Below are 14781 nucleotides of genomic sequence, written 5' to 3'. Positions count from 1 at the left end.
GTAACTGGTGCCAAAGTGCTTCAATGAAGTATTGAGCAAAGACTGAATATTTATGTACATGTGACTTTCTTTTTTCCTTTTTTATGTTTAATACATTTGCAAAGATTTTAAACAAATCGTTTGTAGGATTTGGAGGAAAATAATGAATTGAATCCGTTTTGGAATAAAGCTGTAACATAACGTGGAAAAAGTGAATCGCTGTGAGAACTTTCCGGATGCACTGTAACTCCAACAGCTTCATTATTAATAGAGACGAAGCACAGAAGCACATCATTTTCTCTCTCTTTCTAATACATATTTTTTAGAACTCATGTAAGAAAATGTCATCTGATGGCACTATTTTATCTCTGGGTGTGAACTATCCGGATATAAAATGCACAATGAAAATTAAGCCTTCTTTTCATTCGTTTAATCAGTTTTGCTTCCAGCCATCCATTAATTCATCAATTCATGCATCCATTCTTTCATTCATCCAGCCATCAATTCATTTATTCATTAATCAGTTTATTAATTTATCACGCCAACCAGCCATCCATCAATTCATTTATTTATCCACCCATTCATCCATTCATCCACCCTTCTATCCATCCATCCATTCATGGAATTATTACTCTCTGCTTCATACAGTTGTTTGTGTTTCTACTTTGTCATACTGAACAAATCTGCGGGATTCATTAAGGAATCTTTATCGTTGGGGACAAATTTAGATTTTTCTGTGAGGGGAATAACGCTGGATGGAGATGAGCGATTCCCCTCGTTTACACGGCAGACTGATGTGTTGCAGTGCAGGTGGCGGATCCATCTATTTTTTATTGTAGCAGACAGTGACAATGACAGTGTTGAGACAAAAAAGGAAAAGCGAGAGAGAGAGAGAGAGAGAGGAGAGAGAGAGAGAGAGAGAGAGATGCAGAACGCAAGCCTGCAGTAAAAGTTCAGTCTTTTTTTGGGGTGCTTAGCATTCCTCAGTGTCCTCCTCCAGCACTAACATGACTCACTTTGGTGTGAAAGCGCAGCACGGCGCGGCCGCGTGGGCGGATGTGACATCACAACGATTGGCAGAAGTGCCCTAAAGCTCCACCCACATCGAACGCCCCCGCCACGTGCGCACAAGAGCGCAAAAATAATGTCCGGGCACATCTTTCAATTCATCCTTCTCCTCTTTCTCTCCTCCTTTCATTCTCTTTTTATCGCTGTCCCTGAGGAAAGCTTCTTTTTATACGTTCTCTCTTTGAGTCCAAGAGCGAAGAAATGGACCTGAGCGAGAGCCAAGCCAAAGCGGCGGTTACCATGTTTGGCTACAGAAAGACAAGATTTTGAAGTTCAAGAGAGAGAAAGAGAAAGAGAGATGAGCCATCCTGCCTTCAGACTCTTTCCTTTCAGTCTAAATTAAGCCCAGCTTGAAGCAACATCAAAACTCCAGGATGCTGGGAGTGAAAAATGCGATGTTCTCCCTGCTATGCTGCAACATGACGACAAGATGAATTAGATCCACAGAATGAATTTCTGATCTTCATCTCAGGCTTCTCTGTTCTTCATGCATCTTCAGTATAGATCAATGAAATCCAATGTATGGCCAATGGACCTGGTTTCATTGATGATCCACAACATCATCTCAGGCTCTTTGGTTGTTCCTCAATCTTCAGTGTGGATCAGTGAAATCCACTGTACTGTATCGTTTCCTTGAAAGTGAAAGTTTGTGCACCCCTGGTCAGTAATTGTAGTTTCATGGATGTTCCATAACATCATGTCAAGCTCCTCTCGTGTTCCTGCATTTTCAGTATGGACGAATGCAATCAAGGGTAAAAGTTTGTGCACCCCTGGTCAATCACCGCAGTTTCATGGACGAATGATAAATTAACAAATGAACGTTGAATGAAATCCATTGTACAGCGTCCATTCCTTGAAGGCAAAAGTTTGTGCACCCCCGGTCAAACTGCCTCTACTTTAGTCCCATAAATACTAAAACATAAAGTGAAATCAGTATTTATGAAATCAGATTTCACACTTTGGAAGGAATGCGACAGTAACTACGAAGGCGTGTGCAAAATCTGTGCACCTTCTCGGACAATTAGTGGTTTCACGGATCAATCATCAGATCAATCAGACCAGCCGCTGCGTGTCATTCGTTCATTAGTGAATACGTGGAATTGTTTGGCAAATTGTTATTGTATAATAGGAATAAAACACTGTATATGAAGTACATCATGTAGATGAGATAAAGTCGATCCACTCTGTAAAATATTACTGAAGTAAAAGTAAAAGTGCTCCAAAAGCTAAACTTTCACTTGAGGACTTAAGTATTCAAAGCACTCTGATTTATTATATCTAATGTTCCTATTATCATTTTTATCACAAGATTCTTTACTAAATCACCAAAGTTTATGTGTAAAGACTCGAATGTGACTCTCAGCACACTGATCTATTAATAGAATAATATTAATGACTAAAACACTGATTGATTTCTATTACAATGATCATAAACCCAAAACCTGCTTTTCAACTACTTTAAAATAAACCACGTAAATGAGGTCACGTGTGTGGTGGTGAGTTTGAGTCTGGAGTTTCTTCATCATTTATTCCTCTCTAAATGTTCTGCTTGATGTTGAACTGATGCTAAACTGTATGTTGGTGATCAGTAGATACACCAAGTGCCGATCAGAACAAAACAGAGCGAGCGCTCGACCCTGATTGGTGACTCGCTGGGTATTACATTTACGTTACGTTTTTATCCTCATAAATAGAAAGAAATGTACTTGAGAAAAGAGTAAAATATTTGAATTTGAAATGTAGTGAATTAAAAGTAAAAGACTTAAAATTTACAGATTCAAAATAAAGTACAGACACGAAAAAAAAAACTACAGTAACGAATCATATTGACTTCCTTACAGTCCACCACTGCCAGTTGTCGATTCTTTTCCTATAACAGCATGGAGCTGCATGTGGTTTGCTTGGTCAGAATTCAAACCAGGGATTATAATGCAGGTCAATAAACCACACACACACACACACACACACACACACACACACACACACACACACACACACACAGAGCACATATACACAGTCGACTTATATCATTCTTGTGATTAATGAAGCATTGTGTCACTAGTTATCGCCGCAGTGTGTGTCTAATACGCTGTGTGAGCTGGAACAGCTGGAACAGCTGGGTCAGAGTCACAGCCGATTCCAGCCAGGGCTATTTTCGTCGAATCGGTCTGGCCTACGCAGACTCCTCGCAGAGTGCCTGGAAGGAAAGCGCGAGCCAAGTGCGAGAGCCGAGCGATGTCCCTCCACACGGCCGCTCTAATTAGAGAGTTATAAATTTACATCTCTTACAAGTGCAGTGGTGCTCTCAGTGCTCTCGGTGTGGAACATCATCTAAGGAAACGTCACAGTGCACCAGGGTTGACTATGACAATAAGAAGCTGTACATTTGTGTAGAAGTTTGTTTGATTTCCATTTTGTAGAAGGTTCATGCAACACATGAACAGGATCCATGAGGTTGCTGTAGGGTTCCTTCCACAATTTTTCATGCTAAAATGTATATTCTGTGAAGCTGCTTTGGGACGATGTCCATTCTTTAAACTGCTACACAATTCACCTAGAAGGTCCAATGACTTGATCTTCTCACTCAGAGTCCAATATTGTGTCTGACATTTTAAACCTCTTAGGTTGTTGTGCTTATACTCGACAGCCAGAAACGATATATCCTATAAACGGATGTCAACACTTCCTGTGTAAAAGTTTTCCTGTCTGAAATGTCATTAAGAAGATACAGAGATCCGTTGAAATCGAATCAAGATCTGTGAAGGTGCACTGTGCAGCCAAACTGGAACTACAACAGAAGCACACTTTATCTGTGACCTTATTACATAAGTCAATTACAAAAGCTCTGTGACATTAGAAGTAAGCAAGAAGAAGCACTATGTCTAAAAAAAACCTTTTAACCATTAACCACATAATCAGGTTATGTTTGTTTGGGGAAAAAGGAGAAGTGTTAAAAAAAAAAAATCAATAACAACTGTTAGTCATTGTGCTTGTTCAAGTGCTTAGTGAATTTGATGCTAGATTTTGACAGGGAACATCTAATCACCAATCACAACGACATCTATCCACTTATTATTGTTCACTATTGTTTCTTACGACCAATCACAGATCATATCTGCCCCAACCGTCATTTCAAGACCACCATTGCTTCAAATGAGCAATTATAGCGCATTATTACTCCCAAACACCAATCAAAGATCACCATTACTCCCAATGACCAATCTCTGATCACCATTACTCCCAATGACCAATCACTGCTAACCATTACTCCCAAACACCAGGCTCAGATCATTATTCTTCCCAAACACCAATCACAGATTACCATTACTCCCAATGACAAATCACTGATAACCATTACTCCCAAACACCAAAACCAGATCACTATTACTCCCAATGACCAATCACTGATAAGCATTACTCCCAAACACCAATAACAGATCACCATTACTCCCAAACACCAGTCTCAGATCACTATTATTCCCAAACACCAATCACAGATCACCATTGCTCCCAATGACCAATCACCATCACTCCCAAACACCAGTTTCAGATCACTTTTATTTCCAAACACCAATCATTGATCACCATTACTCCCAAACACCAGTTTTAGATCACTATTATTCCCAAACGCCAATCACTAATCACCATTACTCCTAAACACCAATCACACCTCACTATAACTCCCTGTTGTGTATGCTGACAGAAGAATAATACTCAGCAGAACGGTTGAGTCGTGTTAACTCACATGGTCTTTACTCAGAACTGCCATTACTAATACAGCACTACTTAAGTCACCACTAGAGGGCAGGCTAATCACAGAATGCTGATACCAATAGTACATATATTACACTCCCGAACACCAATCACAGTTCACTATTATTGCCAAACACCAATGTTTGATCACCATTACTCCCAAGCACCAATCACACATCACTATAACCCCCAAACACCAATCACAGTTCACTATTAGTGCCAAACACTAAACTTCGATTAACATTACTCTCAAACACCAATGTTTGAACACCATTACTTCCAGTGACTAAACACAGATCACCATTAGTCCCAAACACCATCACTCTAATCAGTCTAATCATAGATCACTATTACACCCAGTTTTACTTCACTTAAACACTAATATGCAAATTGTATGCAAATTCAACTAATGATTTTACAACAGAAACCTCTGCTTCATATCATATGCATGTGATGTGCTTCAGACTTTTCATCTTGGTGATTTTAATAAATCTATGCTGTGTATTTTAAAAAGAAATAAATCTCCTACCTGCTCCTGGGGGATAAATACTGTACTGCACTTTCCCAACCCCAAACCCCCCTAAACGCTCATCACCATAATGAATTATTAAAGAAATATGTAATGTGTCTATTTATTCATAAATATTTTGACTCCTTCAACAGAATCACCATAAGCCTAAATAATCACATAAGCATTTTATGAAGTCTAAACAAGTGTGTGTGTGTGTGTGTGTGTGTGTGTGTGTGTGTGTGTGTGTGTGTGTGTGTGTGTGTGTGTGTGAATCTCACATAAACAATGGTGTTATACTGTAGAACATTTCATCTAATACAATGTACCATAATACCACTTTAACAAACTTGTTAGGATCATTTACAGTCGACTTCTGTGGATTTATAACTAAATTAAAATGTAACAAATTATTTAATTCATTCATTCATTAAGACAGAAAATGACAATGACAGTGAGAAATAATAAAGGAAAAACCTTCATACAATTACACAACCAGTACATGTCCTTCAGATCCCAGTCCTAATTAAAAAAATTATGAATACTAATGAATATTAAAATCAGGTCATGAATATTAACGGTATTGTTTTTTTAACGTTATTGTTTTTTTTTCTTACCCTGAAACAAATTCCATCATTTTACAGAAATCCTACGAATATTGGGATTTGCACTAGAGTACTTAAAATGTAGTTTATTTTTTTTAATTTCACACTGGTTTAATGGTTTCCAGCCCTGAAATTAGCTCCGCCCCCCAGTCAAATTTTTTTTCCATAAAAGGCAATTTGTAAACTATATGCAAGTAGTTTTAACAAAAGGTTGAAGGTCGATTGTCAATGTCTCTTTTCTAGAAATGACAAATCGCTCCTTTAAAACCACAGGACTGGACATATAAACGACAAAGTCCTTATCCACGTCAAAATTCCTTTTATACCCAAAAGAAAAAAGGAGGATGTAGAACACAATTTACATTCATCAAGAACTGGAAATAAAAATGATATTTATTCTAGAGGATTTCAATCAAAGTAACACAATAATGTAAACCACATCTCTAGCATCTGTGCTAATTATTTAGATCTTGCATACATATTATTTGATTTCCACAATCCACTGTACAAATGATCGAATTTTGGAATGGTGAAAGGGTCAGCAAAAGTTTTATCGCCGACAGTAAGATTTTCTCCAACATTACCGAAACTAGCTAGCTGAATTTCTAGCTAAGCGAGAAACTCATTGTGTGCGATATAATGTTTATTTTTTTTAGTCGTACGATTATGATTATGTTGTCGAATGATGAACGAATGGACACAAAAACCTGAGGTTGAAACGCTGCTGAGATTCTGTCAGGTTAGCTTGATTTGCCTAGCGGCTCATTTCTACTCGCGGTTTGTCCGACTGATTCTCTGTTTCCGCTGCAGTTCTGAGATTTACTAAAAAATGCCTCATTAACAGTGTTTGACAGTTGTTGCATGACCCTGCAAAAACCTCATTCCAACAGGAATAACGTAAAAAAAGGAGGCCGTGAAGTAAACTAGGTGCGCAGTGCCATCTAGTGGACAAACCTATAAATGCAGGGACCTCAGAATACCTCAGATCTCTTACACTGAGTTACATTACATTTATATTTCCAAAAATATCTACCCACTCATTCAGAGTTTCCCTTAAAGCCACATAAACATTTTTTGGAGTTCTTTTTCCTGCAAAATGGAAACACTTTTATAGGTTTTCACATCAAACCTTCAAGAGGAACAAGCCAGAGAACCACGTTTTTCTTTGAACACAAGAAGCCAATCTATGGATTGACAAAATATTAGCGATTACAGAAGTACTGACGATCCATTTACCACTGAAATGTATGGAACACACACATTTTGGGATGTTCTTAAACGTAACACCTCATAGATCTGATTACTAGTAAACACTAATACGTTCAGTCAGGGGTCCGTTCTTCGTACACTTTTTTTTTTATTTGTGATGATCTGGGATTGTTTGGTTCTTTAAAGCTCTTCCTTAATTTGCCTTAATACCAACAGGTCCGTAAAATCAAAATTGATCAGGTGTAGGATTATTTCACGTACACAGAATTAGATCTCCTCTCCATTCTTACCAAAGCGAACCTTTGCAGGAGGAGCAAGAGAGGAGAGAGATTTCCAAATTCAACATGCAATATGGGATGGACAGGATCAAATCTTTTGGAAAGATATCGCTTTTCTCCAGAAGTGAACATAGTTTACATTTATACAACTCATTGATGCAGTGAGACGCTGAGGGTGAAGGACCTTGCTCAAGGGTAGCTTGGTGGTAATGGGATTTTAACTCATGACCTTCCAAACCAAAGTACAACATCTAAAGTCTAAACCATCAAACTACCATATTTTCTCTGAAGCAGAAATGCTTAAATGCCTGTGGTGACCTTTGATTTATGAAGTAAACTGACTGACACTCGCCAACATAATATCCTGACTGTCACTAATTCAGCTGCAGCACAATTTGGAAAATCTTCTTATTAATCAGGAGCAACTTCATGTTTCATCTTCACTGATGTAATAAGAACGCAGCTGTATTAAAGCAGGCATTAAATTCGATGGTATTATATACTATGGGGATGTTTCTATGTTTTTGTTGTACTATTCAAGTTTCATTAAAAGAAAAATCTATTTATAAAACAGTTACTTAATGAATGAATTACTGATGAACTAATGAATTATTCTGAAATCATTAATGAGGGCAACTTTAATTTTAATATTTACAGTTGGGTTTAATGTCATATTGACTTTCGGCCCACAGTGCTCACTCCAGTCTGATTTTTGGCCCTTCACAGGAGAAGGTCTGGGCTTCTTCACCATGAAGTAAAAGTTTGACTTGTTGAATTCAGAATAAGTAGTAAAATATTGCCAATTTTATAGAATTTTCTTGTATTTAATTCTACTTTGGGACAATGCCTTTGTTAAAGCGCTAAACAAATCGAACTGAACTGAATTAAATTGATCTGAACTGAATTAAACTAAACTAAACTGAATTAAAATAAACTGAAGTGAACTGAAATAAACTGAACTGAACATAATTAAATTAAACTGCACTAAAATAAACTTAACTAAATTTAAATTGAACTGAACTTAATTGATTTGAGATTAACTGAATTAAATTAAACTGAAATAAACTGAACTGAACTTAATTGAAAAAAACTGAACTCAGTGGTATTTAACTGAACTTAAATGAACTGAACTGAATTGAACTGAATTCAACCGCACTGAAATAAACTGAATTAAATTGAACTGAACTTAATGGAATTGAACTGAACTGCATTGAATTGAACTTAAAATAAATTGACCTGAACTTCATAGAATTGAACAGAATTAAACTGCACTGAAATAAACTGAATTAAATGGAACTGAATTAAACTGAACTGAATTGAATCCTTGTTTTGAGTTCTACAGGGTCCTGTGGTGGCTCTGACACTATTAATATAATATGTAAATAAACTTCAGCTAAAAATAATAAATATACCCAAAAAATACACCTTCCTTGTTTTTCCAGAATTCGTGGTGTTCCCTGCTATTTTTGTACGATTTTCAAATTCTTCATAACCTTTGAGATGTAACTTTCAGCAGCAGGTAAAATGAATGGCTATTGTACCATTAACCAGCCAATCACAGAGCTCCTGATCACATCGGGTTTCTACATTATATATATATAAATATACAGTATATACAGTACATACAGCCCTTTCATGGGCAATGCGTGTTCCAAACCGCACTAGTCACAACATAATTACCCCAATGAGATGATCTCAGATGTGTCATTTGATCTCAGATGTAGTCAGCGATGTACGGAGAACGTGCCCCTGAGCTTTCACAAGGGTGTCCGATTAATAAAATTGTCTCCCAAACACCCCTACGACGGGCCGTACCATTTCCTCACAGAAGATCTAGGGACGTATACGACACACTCATTAACTTGCTACTAACGAGTCACTTATGCTAGACATCCATCCTTCCTGAATGTAACGAGAACTCTTGCATTGCTTCCATCTTCATTCATTTGTGATGAGAGGCACCAAACCCGAGAAGAAAAAGAAAAAAGAGAGATGAAGAAAAAAAATGTGTTGGTGTTGATGTCACTTCCTGTCCTCAGCACCAGCAGGTCTTTTGGGTGTTACTGCTGCCGTCACACATTCCTGCTTCTTCCTCCAGGGCCGCTAAGTCCACCTCGTCGTTGATGGACACCCTCAGGAGATCGAGGTCCTTCTTATTAGCCTGCAACACCAGCTCAGCTAAACGTGTGAAGGACTGGAACACACAGGAGAGGGAATTCAAAGGAGAGACAATTTCTATTCAGAGGTGTTACAGGATGTTGGTGCACGATGTGATGGTGAAGAACGGCTGAAGCTGAAGCGCTAGAATGGTGTAAGTCCTCATGTCTCACCGTGGATTATCACCTTATACCACGGTTACTTCTCAGCATTGAGGAGTTCAAGCTGTTATTGATGTTTGCACAAAAAAACTGACTGAATGGATCATCTCCAAATTCATCTTCTGCCCAGAGCTGCTTCTCAGAATCCCCCGTTAATCGCGTTTTTTTCGTTTATCGTGGAACGTTTTGGACGTAACCATCGTGAAAATCAGCCAAACTAATTAGTTATGCGGCAAATGCGATTCCGCGATAAACCGTTTTATGTTGAAATAATGAATTTGAATAATAAAAATATAATTACTATATTAAAATGTGTTCTGTGTGTGTTTAAAGTGTGTGGGAGGATGATTTACGGCTTAAACAATACTACCATTTTTTTGCGATAAATTGAGGATTATTGTATATTTATATATATAAATCCTGCCGTTTATTGCACCCCACCTGTCATGTCTTTATTCGCCACTAGAGGGCTGCACCCCACACTTTGGAAACCACTGTTCAGGCCAATCACAGGTCAGTATTCAGACTGACCCTGGTGCAGTTATTTTGGATCCATGCTATTTGTGATTTTATTCTGAACTATTTAAAGCTTCTCTACTCTTGTGTTCTATATGAATACATACCTCTGTGATGTTGTGATTGGTAAAGGCACTTGTCTCGAAAAAGTCCATTCCATAAGCTTTAGCAAGCTACAGTTAGGGAACAAACACATCTAGAGTTAGTACAGTTACCTCACTGTTTTAATCACACACACACACACACACACACACACACACACACACACACACACACACACCTTGTTTCCCTGCTCTGTGGCCACTTGTCTTTTGTGTTCCTCATCAGATTTGTTCCCGATCAGCACCTTCTGCACTTTGTCAGGAGCGTACTTGAGAGATGGAGAAATGTGAGAAAGTTAGAGTCAGGATTCTGACGTGTTTCATCACTTTATCATCAACTGAAGATCTCTGAAGCTTGCACTCCTAACTGATCTACTGATGACATGTACGTCTGCAAAGTTTGGGGTGTGGACGAATAACTGTTTCTCCAGTAAAAAGAAAAGGAATTAAGATAAAGTGGGGCACATAACATTATTTTAGAAACACTCAGATTGATGAGTTATAAAACTCAAGTGTTTTCACAAGCGGTCCTGTTAGTGTTCACTGTACCCTGGTAACCACTAGAGGGTGCTATTATCGCTGTTTCATATGTAGATTGTACATGTGTATGTATGTATGGAGGAATATAAAATATCTATTTTTCTATTATATATTCACAACTCATCTATCCACCTATTTATCTATCTATTATCTATCTATCTTTTAATCTTTTTATCCAAACACTTATTTTATTTATCTGTCTATTATCTATTAATCTATTAATCCATTCATCTGCTTTATTTGTTTATTCATGCATTCATCTATTTATCCATCACTTTTTTCTCTATTTATCTGTGATTTTTTTCGTGCAACCACCTATTTATCCATCTATTCATCTATTTGACTTATCTATCTATTCTCCATTAATCCATTCATCCATCAATCTAATCTATCTATCCATAAATTCATTTTTTCATCCATCCATTTATTTCTCTATTTATCCATGCATCTTTTCATGTAACCACCGATTTACATAGACACCTATTTATCTGTCTATTCCTCTATCCATCTAATTTATTTGTCTATTATCTATTCATCTATATCTATCTATCTATTTATTTATTCTTTATCATTTATTCATCTGTTCTTCCAACCACCGGTTTATCCATCTGTTCTTTCATCAATCCGTTCAACTGTCTACCAATTGTTTAGTCAATTCATGCACTTATTTACTCGTCTATTCATCCGTCTGCCTATTAAACATCTATTGATCTTGTTCTTCATCTATTCATCTATACATCAATCCAGCTGCTCATCCAGCCACCTATTTATTCACCTGTTCTTTCATCCACCTATTTAACTGTCTACCTATTTATCTATTCATCCATGCAGCATTTCACCCAGTTATTTACTCATCTATACATCTATCCTTCTATTTCTCCATCTATACATCTATCCTTCTATTTCTCCATCTATACATCTATCCTTCTATTTCTCCATCTATACATCTATCCTTCTATTTCTCCATCTATACATCTATCCTTCTATTTCTCCATCTATACATCTATCCTTCTATTTCTCCATCTATACATCTATCCTTCTATTTCTCCATCTATACATCTATGTTTCAATCCATTCTGTTTAATGCACTTTAGGTGAAAACAGGACTCTTCCTTTTCTTCCACTTATTATTATTATTATTATTATTATTATTATTATTATTATTATTATTATGATGATGATGATGATGATGATGATGATGTGAATTTCACCTCGTCTACGTCACTCGCCCACTTCATGATGTGCTGGAAGGAGCGCTCGCTCGTGATGTCATACACCAGAAAGATTCCCTGATGAAGAAAACACAGATTTTATTCACTGCTACCACAATTTATTCTCTCTAATATAATCACAGACCAGAACGGAAAACTTGTGTATTAAACATGAAGAAATTTACTGATTTAACAAAACGCCTTCTGATTGCACCAAAGTCCTGATTCAGCATTATTATTATTATTATTATTATTATTATTATTATTATTATTATTATTATCACACTGTGCAATCAATCAGGATACGACTGAATTCTGTCTCATTTACAACATTCTGTTATGTGTGAGATAAAAAGTCACTGTTTCATCAAAACACCGCCTCCCAGTCAGATCTCATCCCAGTCAGATCTCATCCCAGTCAGATCTCGTACCAGTCAGATCTCATCCCAGTCAGATCTCATCCCAGTCAGATCTCGTACCAGTCAGATCTCGTACCAGTCAGATCTCGTTCCGCCGGCATTACACAGAAAACTGGTGGGGGTTTCTTTATTTTAGGGGGTTTTCACACAATGACATTTGGTTGGTTGGAAATATTTCACAAATCCATCTCAGCAACAAGAAATAAAAAAGAAAGAAAGAAAGAAAGAAAGAAAGAAAGAAAGAAAGAAAGAAAGAAAGAAAGCCATGAAAGAAAGAAGGAAAGAAAGAAAGAAAGAAAGAAAGAAAGAAAGAAAGAAAGAAAGAAAGAAAGAAAGAAAGAAGAAGAAAGAAAGAAAGAAAGAAAGAAAGAAAGAAAGAAAGAAAGAAAGAAAGAAAGAAAGAAGAAAGAAAGAAAGAAAGAAAGAAAGAAAGAAAGAAAGAAAGAAAGAAAGAAAGAAAGAAAGAAAGAAAGAAAGAAAGAATCAGATAAAAGTTGGTGTTTGTTTCTGGATGTACTGTTTTGAACATTTATGCGTTGGAAAAAAAGATGTTTTTCTATATAATTATCAGTAGATGTTCTTTACTTTTATTATTTATAAAGTGATCAATATTTGAGATTAATATTTCGATTTCTCGTCTCCAAACAGTTTCTCGAGGGCGTTCTCTCAGCACCACTGCTGCTACGTGAACGTGACAAATTGCAACACTATGGAGGCCGAGGCGTGTCCTGAGAGTCACATAGAATACAGATTAACATGGCAGAGGTAGAGCTGTAACTTCCTGCACACACAACAGGAAAAGAACGTCTGGGTTTATTTGTTGCACTACAGAGGTGTGTGTGTGATGTTTCCTATGGGAATGGTATGGTTTCGTATCAGTAGCTGCTTCAGATGTTTCTTTAATGTATCGTATCGTCAGCTATGCGTCGAGACGCGAATCTCATTGGCCCATTTATGGTTTTTCACACATGCAGGGTTGCCAGTTAGACGAAAAGCCTGTGTGTTACGACCCCAGTGATGATGTGATGTGATGTGATGGATGAGCTCACCTGCGCTCGTCTGTAGTACTGTTTAGTGATGGTCTGATATCGCTCCTGTCCCGCCGTGTCCCTACAACAGAGAAACGTACTGAAGAGTCAGGACCAGCTCCAACACAAACTCCAACAGTGTCCAACACCTCTCGCTTACTCACCAGATCTGTATTCTCACTTTGATTCCATCAATCTCCAAAGTCTTCATTTTGAAATCCACTCCTGATGAGCAAAAGGAGGAAAAGCGCATCGTTATAGATGATAAAAACGTCTTATATTATTAATCTACAGCCTGGAAAAAATGTACATTTGTACAAGTGCAATACTTTTCAGCGTTCACATTCATCTCAAAGGTGTTTAATAAGCAGAATAATAGCAGAAAATTTTCTACTCCAACCCATGGAAAGCTGATCTTCATGACTCTGGCTTTGTGCACGGAACATTGTCATGCTGGAACAGCGCATCCCTACTGCCTAGAAAGTGCATTGCAGTTGAGTGGATTTACTCTCGACACCCCCCATCCCCCCATCACTTCTCCTCTGGTGGCGAGAGATCTTCAGAATATTGCCTATGGAGAGACTAATGCAGTGGTTAGGGGAATGCCATGTTTGAACAGACGTGGAGGCCTGTTATGGAACATCTACCAACCAGTTCACAAGAGATCATAATTGAGGGAAGATTTATATGAGACGGAACAGGCTGAGGAGCAAATATCCGTGTCAGGAGGTTCATGGTAACCTGAGAACCTGAGAAAAGAAAAGAAAGAAAGAAAGAAAGAAAGAAAGAAAGAAAGAAAGAAAGAAAGAAAGAAAGAAAGATTCCCTCTGTATTCCCTCTGCCCTCAGTGTCATTATAGTGCATTTAATTATACTTTAAAAAGACTTCCTCTCCCCACCAGCAGGGGGCAGCGTCCAAAAAGTTCCAATCAGCTCCTTACTTCCTGGTATTTCACTACATACACAGTGTTTGTACCTGACCATAAGATTAGTGTATATTTTTTTAACATCCCATTCTTCTTCAGTCTCCATTTGCTCTTATAATAAGCTCCACTCTTCTGGGAAGATGTTGATTTTGTGGAGATTCATTCAACCACCAGGGTCTCAGTAAAGTCAGGTACTGATGTAGATGATGTGAGGAGGACTGGGGTGCAGTCAGCGTTCACATTCATCCCAAAGAGCTCTAAAGCAGGAGATCTTTCACTCCAAACCATAAAAAGCAGCTCTTCATGGAGCTGGGTTTTTTTGT

The 14781-nt window shown here is 37.6% G+C and overlaps 1 protein-coding gene across 2 annotated transcripts in view; it reads right to left on the bottom strand.

The window, feature by feature from the left end:
- The window catches only part of rab15 (RAB15, member RAS oncogene family), a 31953-nt gene that overhangs the window by 14243 nt on the left and 2929 nt on the right, over positions 1-14781 (bottom strand). The window contains exons 2-7 of one of the 2 annotated variants that reach the window (XR_006924038.1): positions 13698-13758; positions 13555-13615; positions 12087-12164; positions 10515-10604; positions 10342-10407; positions 5590-9594 (exon numbers count right to left, since the gene is read on the bottom strand). Coding sequence is in view for 1 of the 2 variants with exons in the window: in XM_046836257.1 (XP_046692213.1) it covers positions 9436-9594; positions 10342-10407; positions 10515-10604; positions 12087-12164; positions 13555-13615; positions 13698-13758 (515 nt within the window). In the remaining variant the exon portion in view is untranslated. Of the gene's footprint in view, positions 1-3950; positions 9595-10341; positions 10408-10514; positions 10605-12086; positions 12165-13554; positions 13616-13697; positions 13759-14781 lie in introns of those variants that run through there. The other variant, XM_046836257.1, reaches the window with a different exon arrangement.

The sequence above is a fragment of the Silurus meridionalis genome, chromosome 23 (genome assembly GCF_014805685.1).
Source record: "Silurus meridionalis isolate SWU-2019-XX chromosome 23, ASM1480568v1, whole genome shotgun sequence".
Classification (NCBI taxonomy): Eukaryota; Metazoa; Chordata; class Actinopteri; order Siluriformes; family Siluridae; genus Silurus; species Silurus meridionalis.
This window is presented reverse-complemented; position numbering and strand designations above follow the sequence as displayed.